A 12195-nucleotide genomic window follows, 5' to 3' on the forward strand; every position below is an offset into this window, starting at 1 on the left:
TCAGCCCACTCCTTTTCGGTCAACTTACTGCCTTGTACTCTGTATTTTATGTAGTTTGTGTGTTTAAATTGACTCACTCACTCTGAAAGAAAAGAACACTGTTGGCTTCCTCTATTCCAACAGAGGTGTTCATTTTGAAGCCATTTCATCTGCAGTGCAGGAAAACTGACCCCTTCTGGTTGTGTCAGCACAGGCAGTCACACACTAAAGCCTATAGCGATCTGTGCACTACAGTTTGAGGTATTGGTGCGCACCTCAGCAATGTGTGCGCCTCAGTGCTGCTGCTGCAAAAAACTATCCTAGGGGAAACTCTGCTCTCTACTCCATAAGGTCACACTGCTTTGTACTGTACTAGAGGTTCGCGGGCCTTCGGCCCGCTCACATCTAGTTAAAAAAAAAATAAAAAAAATAAAAAAAAAAGTAAAAAAAAATAAAATAAAATAAATGGGGGGGAACTATTGTGGCGGAACTATTGTGCCGCAGCGCACGTTTCCGGTCGGACATATTTGACCGCCGGACGCACTTCCGGTGTTGTCCGCAAATCTTTCTTGTGTGGATCAGCTGCCTCTGAGATTGAGTGGGCTGAGTGGGCTGGGCGTGGGCAGCGTGGGCTGGGTGGAGCGTAACCGTGACAACAGCTGCTTGCAGGCTGGTGCAGGCTTGTTGTATGGGCTGGTGTAGGGTTACAGATCCATTGGCTGGGCGGACGTTAAGATCCCCTGGACTGGGGGACGTTATAGCCAATTGGAGGGCTGCATTTGGTCTGTTGGTGACACTCAAATACCGCTGGCTGCAGTTCTAAAATGTAATATAAGATGTGTGCGTACTGGGGGCTAAGTAATCGCCTTTTATTGGTCTGTCCTCCCAATGAGACTGTTCTCTTCTACTCCATTAAGGTCACACTGCTTTGTATGTGTGCGTACCGGGGGCTAAGTAATTGCCTTTTATTGGTCTGTCCTCCCAATGAGGCTGTTATACTGTAGTATCTGGCATTAAAGCAGAGCAGTAGAGGATGTCTAATGGAGTTTAAGACATATATTTATTTAAAACAGCGTTATCGCAAGCTTTGTGGCAGCTGGGTCCATTAACATAGGTCTGCTGCCGGCCAAACACACTGTGTTTTGAAGTCACAGCCAACTTTGACTTAATTTCGTTAAGGTTGCAGGACAATTTCCACCGGCAGAGACCGTATTTTACAGCAACATTTAAAGGCACTGGCAGAAGCACAGCTGCACTTCATGGTTTGAGCCACTCTCTATTCAGAGTACGGCTTGTCTTACTATGTGGTGATGAAGACTAGTGGGCTGTTGCTGCTGTGTGTAGGCAGGGTCTGAAGAATAACTCCTGCTCTTTGGCAGTTTACTTGTCTTTCCTCTGATCCCCCGCAGCTCCCTTCACCCTAAATCACGGGAGCTTCTTTCTTAATGCATGGAGGAGAGATGAGGACACTGATGCCTTTCATGGCTGTTGGGAAATGACGAGTAAGTGCATTGACGATTAGGTCCATTGGTGCAGTAGAGAGACATTCCTTATGCACCGAACCCACCGAAAAAAGCGTCTGCACATATTACAGTACACTTTACTGTGAGCGCCGTGCACATTTGTGCATGACTTAAGGCCCATTCCCACTGGGCCAGATAACAAATAAAAAAATCTCTTTCTCCAGATAAAAAAATCTCTTTCTCCATGCAAGTGGATGGTAAGATACAGATACAAAATATCTGTCACAGATTTTTATCTGTATCTTACCATCCACTTGAAAGGAGAAAGAGATTTTTTTATCTGGAGAAAGGGATTTTTTTATCTGTTATCTGGCCCAGTGGGAATGGACCTTTACAATGTATTTATATGAGAATGCGTGCGTTATATGGAAAAGCATTTTTTCCCCCTCCTCTCGGAGCGGAAGAAGCAGAGTGAGAGCGACTGCTTTCATTAACATGAAGCGGGGGGAAAAAAAGCAGCGTCCGTGCGCTTATGCTGGTGCGCCTGGTGGGTTTTGTACATTAGAGTTTAACAAGCGTCACTTCGGCTTTCTTTCATGATTGATTCTGTTTTTATCAATCCATTAGAGCACAGGCTGCAGCATGGCAGCCTTCCAGACGTGCACATTAACATCCCATCCCAGGACACCTGGAAGGTCAATGGGACAGGAGAGGGAATGGAGAAACATTTAATGCTCTGTTAAAATATGGGGACACATTGCTATTTAAATACACCATTAGAGATGTAACGATGTGCTTGGGTGGCGCAGTGGTAAAGTTGAGGCTGGGAGTTCGAATCCACTGCGGTGCATCCGGCTTTGTGTGAGCGTCTATACCAGGGTTCCCCAATAGGCGGCCCGCGGGCCATTTGCGGCCTGTGGGGGGGCTACTGTCAGGCCCCCACCAACCCCAGTAATAATGGTGGTATAAGAGCAGCAACAACACTAGTATATCGTCGTTGTCTGGTGGAAACCTCGTATCTCCAAATATGTACGTTCTTTCGCAAAGTAAAGCCCTGCTTCATCATACAAGGCCGTCTCACAAAAGTAGTGAAAACAGCAGATCTACAAGCACACAACGCTTCGCGGTGCGAGGCGTTGTGCTTGTAGATCAGCTGTTTTCACTAGTCTAAATCATTTTTAAAATGATAAATGCAAAACGAACGGTTTTGGACATACAAGATTTTCACCCGACAACGACCATATCTGAACTGTCGCTGCAGTAGTGGGAACGCCACCGTCGCCCCCTGCAATGCTGTGGCCCTCGGCTTGGTACCCTAGACATAATTCGGCCCTTGGCGAAAACGAATTGGGGAAACCTGGTCTATACAGTGTGTACGTGTTCAGGGGAGGCGGGCCGGGGAGGGTGATATCTGTCATTGCACGTATTCCTACAGGCTGCCTGTCAGCAGGGACTGTTGGGCGGGAGGAGTAGGACGGGGGATCTACGTCCTTCCGGTGGGGGCTCCTCACTGGCAGGTGAGTCCGAAGAATACAACAGCAGTGACAACACACAAAATGTGTGTGGGGAGGAAATAATTGCCGTTAGAAAGAGAAGAGGAAAAAAAGAGATGCATAACTATGCATTGCAAGATGGATAATTATTGATACAGATATATCACATGTTTTTAAGTGCCTAATCTAGTTTTTGTGCCCCTACGTCTGGCTGTGTGTGTCCCTATGTCCGTAGTACGAAATTGTGTGTCCCCTATGTACGAGACTTATGTCACACTAGACTAACATCACATACATTTTTACTGAATGTTCACCTGTTTGTCATGCCAGATTAGGGATGCTAAAGTTCATGTTGTTAATATTTAACTTTGTTTTTTTTTTAACTCAGTATACCAGTAAGACTCCCTAATCGGGAGATAAGCGACCGTCAGGTCACATGTATACACCGCTTTGCGTGATTTTAGGGCAAAATCTGTAGGAGCAGTGTCCAAAAATGTGTTTTAAAAAATCGGCCTGATGGTGGCGCTAAATGGGACAGATCCATGTTGATGATAGGACTCTAGACATACTGTGTGCCGCAGCTGCCGCTTTGCGTGATTTTAGGGCAAAATCTGTATAGGAGCAGTGTCCAAAAATGAATTTAGCAAGAATCGGCCTCATGGTGGCACTAGAAGAGGGCCATGTGAGAAATGAGGGGTGGAGGTTGTGGTTTGGCAGCCAAGGAGTGTGTTTGTGCAAAGTTTGGCATGGATAGGGGCAACGGTGGCAGAGATATGAGTAGGGGAAACGTGTGACGTGACTGACTGACAGACACTTACAGCCAGTGGAGGTTTTGATAGTAACTGCGACCTGACGGTCGCAACTAAATTCGATATGAGATGCAAAGCATTGCATAGCTGCATAGCAATTCCATCATTTTGCCTTGATACCTACTGCATAATTCAATTATCTACATTGCCCAACCCATTGCTATATCTAATTGATCCTGCATGCTTCTGGAATTAAAAATAACACTGCATGAAATAAATTACAATGGTCCCATTTGTGTGTGTGTGTGTGTGTGTGTGTGTGTGTGTGTGTGTGTGTGTGTGTGTGTGTGTGTGTGTGTGTGTGTGTGTGTGTGTGTGTGTGTGTGTGTGTGTGTGTGTGTGTGTGTGTGTGTGTGTGTGTGTGTGTGTGTGTGTGTGTGTGTGTGTGTGTGTGTGTGGATGTTGTTTTATCCAAAAAGACAATTTGATTAATTGGATAGAACCAAATCATCAGAGAGGTCTAACAAGACATTACCATGGTTGAAGGCCTAAAATGCAGCTGCTAGAAACAAACCATTAATAAACAACACAAGGATGTTCAAACACGACACGACACGACACAACACACTAGTGGGGGTAGATTGTCTCTGTACACTCTGTGTCTGGTCTGGACTCATATTGGATGTCTCATCCTTATCTGTTCTGCTAAGCAATACATGAAATGCTTGCAGCTTGTTTTGCTTTTGGATAATTATTAGTGGATGTTTTTTCCCATGAAAGTCAGCAGGGCAGTAGAGAAAACACATTTTCCCTCTAATACAATTTGTGCAAAATGTTTGGGTTTCATTATGTTTACCAAGAAAATGTAGATGAGATTAAATGAAAGAGAGAGAGAGAGAGAGAGAGAGAGAGAGAATCATTAACGCAGAGTCCGATTGCCGTGAAACTGCAAGCACATTCCCACTAGGCTGAGGAAGAAATGCCATTTGAAAATGTACAAATCAACCTCATGGTGGCGCTATATAATCTGCCTTTTATCGGCTCACCAGGAGGTCGGCTTATAGTATGTGAAACACATCTTTTGGATGATCACTCAATACCCAAACATGCAAGCCCACAACGAACATTCCTCACATGGTGGAGACCCGATGTGCTCTGAAGAGCACTGCTTCTATGATGATATTCTTAAAAATAATAATACATAGCTGCTTTATGCATACCTTTTTCGTTGTGCTTTTCTCCTCTTCATCTTTACTCCTTTTCTAGTTACACATGATATTCTTAAAAATAATAATACATAGCTGCTGCAAGCAGCTGCATGCATACCTTTTTCTTTGTGCTTTACTCCTTTTCCTGACACCTTATCGCTTAGAACTCTTTATTTTCTTGTTCTTATCCATTTAGTACAAAGTTAGAGGTGTTGCTATTTCATAGATCCTCCTCCAGTGGAGAGACATGACTTAACTTTCTAATACAAGCTGTTCAACTTACACAATGTTGAATATACTGTAAGCTTAATGGTAGATTACACATGCACATGCCCACACATGCATGTGGATGAATAGATGATAAATTGATATAGTACAGTAAATGGAGAGGGAGAGGGATGGAGAGGGAGAGAGAGAGACACTTTAAAGCAGCACTATATGGAGGATTGTGATGCTCAAGGCCCAGTAGGAGCTGGTGCAGCACTCAAGGAGAAGGTACCCTTAGCAGCAGTTACTTTTGATAAATGACAGTCATTGAGAAAGGAGAAAGCCTATAAGGACAGATAAACTATGTGTAAGAGACAAATGAAGACCACATTCCTTTACTTCTAACAAGCACTGCAGGAATCAGAGAGACCGACAATAGCCTCTGCCACAGACTGATAGCAATTGTCAATGACCTCTTGAATCTGGGGCCAAAGACATCTCAACCCTTATCTGCTATCATTTGTCCCAGTGCATCACTCACTGTTTGATGCGCTTCACTGATAGGCTTGAGCCTGAGAAGAGAGCCCTGATTGGACCCATTCAAACTTGGATTGTGTTGCAATTTGCCTTCTTTTGTAGTCCAAGGCGTGATAGCATCACCAATCAGGTTAAGTGGGCGTTGGTTGGCTGTAGTTGAAAAGGTACGACCTCCCTGTCTATATGGATACCATTTGTTTCAAGTTGTTTGTGTTGTGGAGTCATTTGTCACTGCCATGGCCAACTAAGGTTCATTGATCAAAATGTAATAAATAAATAAAATATCAAAGTGAATAAAAGCTACTGGTGCATTTTGAAACTTTATTCTCTCTAGTTTACTTTCTGGGACTGTTACACAAAATGTCCCTTTCAATCTGAACGACCATTCGATAGTAAATACACGCAAAGTGCACAGATTGACACCCATATCCTAACAGGGAACACATGAATTGTTTTTGGATCCCCACACATTTCTCCCCGTTTATATGTATGGTGAAATGAAACATGTCTGATTCGATATCTAGCTGTCCGTCTGCTCTGTCCATCCGGTCCGTTAAATCTACAGTACGTATCTAATCAGTATATATCTAAAGTAATTCCAGCATGTTCCTTGAACTTCGTAGAATCAGGCTTTTCAGCCGAGTTCCGTTTGGTTGATTGAAAACCACTCATCTCTTACAGAAGACTGATGCCAGGAATCTATTACCACTGGACCCCCGTCTCCTCTGGCTTTCTCCATCTTCCCATTTGTTTTTCTCTTTACAAAAAATAATGATTCCATTATCATTGCCATGGTAGTGCCTTTGTAGCATCTGGCCGTCTCAGGAGGAGATTGACATGCCTTAGGCGTCTGTGAATAGTCATCTAATTCATCTGAGAGGTCTCCTGGAATTTCCTAGTTTCTGCTCTTTAAACACAGTGCTGTGAAATGAGCTGTGAGAAGGTAAAATGCGACGGTGACACCACTGAGATTTGGGTCTTTTTATATTCCATTTGGCCATGGGAGTCCAATCCATTTGCCTGAACATGAATAAATCTCTCTCAGTACCAGGAAATGAGAAACTGGAACCTGATGTCAAATACAAAGTAGCCTCATACAGAATGAAAGAAACAGATTTACTTTTTGGCCTGTAGCATGCATTGTTAATCTGAGGCCGAAGATGTTCCACCATTTTCATAAGACCCCTCTGCATCTTTGGTTTTGGCAAATATAGCCTATATAATATTTCAAATTCCTCTTTTCACAAATATTGATCCTTTAACACTGAAGGGTTAAATGTGACAGATGTTTCCAAGAGAAGCACTTGTCAACTTTTGGGTAACACTTACTATGCATCCTATGTCTATAATGCATTGTAAACATACTTATAATGTATTATAATCTGCTTATAACACTGTATAATTATAGTAATAAAAACTCATTGATGCTCATAATGCTTTATAACAATCATAACACATCTGAAGGGACTTTGACGAGTGCAAAGTTTCACTGGGACTTTTCACTTTCTGTGAAGCCAATATCTATAATGCATTATACTGTATATCCCTTCACAATCCATTACAGCATATGCATAATGCATTATGAGGATGCATTAATGTCTATGATGTCCCTGCTTTATTCAGAGAGAACAGTGACCGTGAAGTAAGGCAGGATTTTACGGGCAGGGAGGATAGTATTAGTTGCCATGCAACCCCAGTGTTGAACTTGTGGTCTGCACATTAATGACTTGAGTCAGCAATATATTTATTCAATAAAAATGATTATTATAATATTATAATTATAAAAGCGGACCCATCCATTATACAACAGATATATAATTGTGGAATGGTGGTTAGCATGTAGGGTTGGCGTTTGAAAGCATGGGGTGGGCATTTAACTTTTCTAGAGTGCCAAAGAGAGGTGAAGGAGAGAGTGCAGGCAGGGTGGAACTGGTGGAGGAAAGTGTCAGGAGTGATTTGTGACAGAAGGCATGTGTGAGTAGTACTGTACTGTACTGTATATGTTCTGACTTGTTTGTGTAAGTGTGTTATTGTCTCCGAGAACGTTGTTGCTCCTGTCCATCCGTATGTGTGTGTCCGTCCATCCGTGTGTCTGTCTGTGATTATCCAAGTCCAAGTATGGCTTTATACAAATATAGATGCCTCTAAATCGAAATCTAATCTTGGATCATTATGGAACTCGCCAAATAAGCCAAGTTTGTGGGCGTGGCCTGTTTTGCACAAAATGACACACATCATGAATGCAGCTCCCGATTGCTGGGAAACCTAAATAACCCCTAAGCCAAGGAAGTACCTCCATCTCCTCATGGTGGCGCTACAGCAGCAGACTTCACGCTTAAAAATATGTCTCCCCCCTTGATTCCTTGGATCATGACGCTTGTGCCAGATTACATTTTCAACGTTTTCTTCAAAACAGACTTTTTGCCACTAGTCCTTCAGATTTTGTCCAAAACTCTCACAAATCAGTACTCATTATCTCTGGGGTCATATAATCAAGATGTTTGCAGGTTCTATTCCAACCGGCTATGACTGCCTTCCAAAGTTTGTGGGCCACCTTTTAGCTCAATATATTAATTTAATTTGAATACATTTGATTTCAGGTTGTCCATGTAGGAGGTCAGACAGAGGAAGGTCGTCAGAGTTGTGTTCCAGGCTTCCAGGTCAAACGCTACCAGGTGGAGTACAGAGGACCTGTAAACAAGAACCAGACACTCTTACAAGGTGAGTCCTAGACCCTGAACACCCTAAACACTACTGTCTCAACACTACTGTACACTACTATATGAAGACCCTAAACACTACTGTCTCAACACTACTGTACACTACTATATGAAGACCCTAAACACAACTGTCTCAACACTACTGTACTATATGAATACCCTGAACACTACTGTCTCTGAACACTGCTATCTCTGAACACTACTGTCTCTGAACACTGCTATCTCTGAACACTACTGTCTCTGAACACTTCTGTCTACACACACCCAGTGTGAAGTGAGCGGTGCCTTTGGTGGCCACTTGTTATAGTAAAATAGTGCTCAGTATGAATGGCCCTTTAGGCTGCTCAACAGCGCCACTTGAAGGTAGGTCACCCAGCGGTATTGCAGGCCATGCTGCAACACGTGTGTGTGTGTGTGTGTGTGTGTGTGTGTGTGTGTGTGTGTGTGTGTGTGTGTGTGTGTGTGTGTGTGTGTGTGTGTGTGTGTGTGTGTGTGTGTGTGTGTGTGTGTGTGTGTGTGTGTGTGTGTGTGTGTGTGTGTATTCAAATTCAAAAGTGCATTAAATTTCATACTCTATACAAATACTCAAGTAAAGTGCAGATACTCAAACATTATCTTACTGTAAGAATGCCTGCCCCTGTGACCTGACTGTGGATAAGTGGTTGAAGATGGATGGATGGATGGATGGATGGTGACTGTACTTAAACTGTGACTGTTAACATTCATGTGTATCCGTGTGCGTCTCTGCGAGTACGTGAGCGTGCATGCATGTGCGTGTGTAAGCATTCTGTTCATCTGTTTGAGCAGGGTACAGTAAATTTAATTGTGGCTGAAGGCAGACAAAATCCTTTTCATTAGCATGAATAAGTCAATATGTTTCCGTTATGACTCCAGGCAATTTTGATGAAGGTTACCTAATGTACCTGATGTTGAACCTGCATAAATAGTGCCTGAGCATGACTAATAGAGGTAAGGCCACGTTTATTAGTTTAGTACATTTATGCAATTCAATGTGACCTTTTAAGGCATACACAGGCTTTTAAAGACATAAAGGTCACTTAGCAACATAGAACACAGAAGAGAAAGATACAAACACAAGCCAGAAACAGGTGTACGCTGAATTATGTTGTTGTTGCTTGATTTAAAATGAATCATCCTTTAGTTTGTTCTAAACATAATGACTAAATACCTCAATATGAGTTTTGTTTGGTCGTTTATTTTTTACTTCTGGGAGTTGGGTGATTTGAAAAGATGATCACCAATTTATTTTAAAATCAATTATGCGGTTCTCTGGAAGCCAGTGCAAATATCTGGTAATTGCGCTAATGTGTTCAGCTTTCTTAGTTCTAGTTAGATCTATAACAACTGCATTCTGAATGAGCTGTCTGATAGGCTTTTAGAACAGACCTGAGAGAAGACCATTAGTCCATTACAGTAGTCTTACCTACTCAAGATAAAAGCATGTAGCAAAGCACGCTTTTCTTCTTGAATTCTCTAATAGCCACATCCGTGACAAAGTCAACCTTTGCATCTTAAAAATATAGAAATAATTAAACTTTTGATCCGATAACAATTGAAGCTGTTATGAACTGTGGCAGGGAGCCCAACTCAGTTTTCCAGTCTGTTTATGGTGTTTATGGTCAGATTTGAACACCACACTAAGATCCAGTAACACGGTTGATTGATTGATTGATTGATTGATTGATTGATTGATTGATTGACAACAAGCATATGTACAAAACAAAGATGCACATTTAAGTGAAAGGGATGTCACAAGAAAGCCCAGAGGCTTGTTTCCATTGTGGTCCCATAAATGCAGTGAAAACAAAACAATTAAATACATACAATTTAGTAAAAAAAAAACTCGAAGTAGACCGAATACATTTTGTGATCACAGGCAAACCAGTCCATGTCATATAGCTGCTGACACGGATGGGAACCTTAATAAGTGCAGTATCAATGCGTTGATGAGGGTTACATCCTGACTGGAACTTATAAAAGTGGTTGGGGAAGCGACAGCTTTTTCAGTGATTTTACTTGTGTGTTCTAATTATAAACAGTAGACACCTCTAGGTTAGACCCTTTCAATAGAGGCTTAATAACTGCAGCGAGGCCTGGTTGACACATGCAGATTTATGTAAATACTGGCAGTCTCAAGCAGGGTACCATAGAGCTCCCTGTGGAATTCCTAGCAGAGGGGGCCCCGTTGGCATAGAACCTGAGTTCAAGGACAAGTGGCTGCCTGTGAGAAACAAATGCACGCCTCACATTCTCTCATTCCATCTCTGTCTCAACGCCACTCTTTCTGAAATGTTTTACTTTTAGATGGACTTAACGATTAATAATTTATGTCATGAATGAAAATAAAAAGCAGAGATGCCTCTCTGTCTGACCAAAATCTGGACTTACAGATCAGACCTAATCAGAGCCCCCCATCAATATTCTTATTGAGTATGCCTGCCATTTTGATGAGTAGGGATGCAAATGATCGATAAATTCATTAATTGATAGTTGATAACCTTATCGATCATTTAACAGATTAATTCATAAGTGGTGTTTTTTAGGACCAAATGGAAAATTCTTGTCCGAAACCGAAAATGAGTGCAGAAACATAATTGCCTTGACGTATATAACATTAACGAGCGTCAATGAGCTTCAGCTGGACACAGACACACACACACACACACATTGCGCACACAGGCACGCATGTCAGAGACACAGTGACGTCAGAGCGACGAACCTATAAGACTGTAAATAAGTGTACACTTCCAGCATGTGCCGTTTCACGTACTAAACTAATTTTGGTTCTCTGTCCCCATATACCTGTCATCCTGTGTGTGTGTGTGTGTGTGTGTGTGTGTGTGTGTGTGTGTGTGTGTGTGTGTGTGTGTGTGTGTGTGTGTGTGTGTGTGTGTGTGTGTGTGTGTGTGTGTGTGTGTGTGTGTGTGTGTGTGTGTGTGTGCTCTGTTCTCTGTGCATGGCAGGGTTCATAGTGGGATCACGTCACTCTCAGGTGTGTAATGGTGTTTAATTAATCTCCTCCTACAGACTCAAATACTGAGACCTGCAGCTCCTTTTATACTGTAGTTTTAATTGGACTATAAATCAACATGTGCTTTTTGACAAATTACTGTAATTACAGGAAAGGCCAGTAAGTGTGTGTGCGCGCGCGCGCACACACTTACTGGCGTGCGTGAGCACTTACTGGCGGGGTGAGCGTGCGTGCGTGCGTGCGTGCGTGCGTGCGTGCGTGCGTGTGTGTGTGTGTGTGGGTGTGTGTGTATGCGTGTGTGTGCTCATACTGTATATGCATATGCATGTGTGTATACAGAATCATCAGCTACAGTACATGACAACGTATACACACAAGAGAGAGTAAAGTGACACAACATCCATTTATTTCAGCAATCTTTCAAACAGCAGTTGTGTGTGTGTAATATATTGTAGTACCATACTAAAGGCGCTCTTGATGTGCAATGGCAAAGTGCCATCGCGGAGGTTATGGGCTTGAATCCACTGTGGTGCATCTAGCTTTGGCACCAAGCGGGGAGGGGGTACGTATACCTACAGGCGGTGGCGGCACCTGATGGCAGGGAGGCAGGAGGTGTAGGAGAGGGGCTCTCCTTCAACTCCATTGCCACTGTCCCTCGCTAGGTGTTCTTTGGTCTGCTCTTGGTTCTTCTCCCTTTCGGGGTCCATCTCAAGGCTGCTTTGGGTAACCTTTCATTGGGCTTCCTCAACACACAACTGAGCCATCTTAGCCTGCGTTTCTTAATATCAAGGGATGCAATCTTCCTGCCTTCTTCCTCATTTGAGATCTTATGTAATCAGCTATTGTG

At 42.8% G+C, this 12195-nt stretch overlaps 1 protein-coding gene across 1 annotated transcript in view; it reads left to right on the forward strand.

Moving 5' to 3' along the window:
• The window catches only part of LOC308294289 (cadherin-13-like), a gene marked incomplete at both ends in the record, with an annotated part of 228901 nt that overhangs the window by 46070 nt on the left and 170636 nt on the right, over nt 1-12195 (forward strand). The window contains one exon of the mRNA XM_080737017.1: nt 8237-8357. Coding sequence (XP_080593143.1) covers nt 8237-8357 — 121 coding nt within the window. The remainder of the gene's footprint in view (nt 1-8236; nt 8358-12195) is intronic.

Source organism: Nannobrachium achirus (genome assembly GCF_963921795.1).
Source record: "Nannobrachium achirus genome assembly, chromosome: 11".
NCBI lineage: Eukaryota > Metazoa > Chordata > Actinopteri > Myctophiformes > Myctophidae > Nannobrachium > Nannobrachium achirus.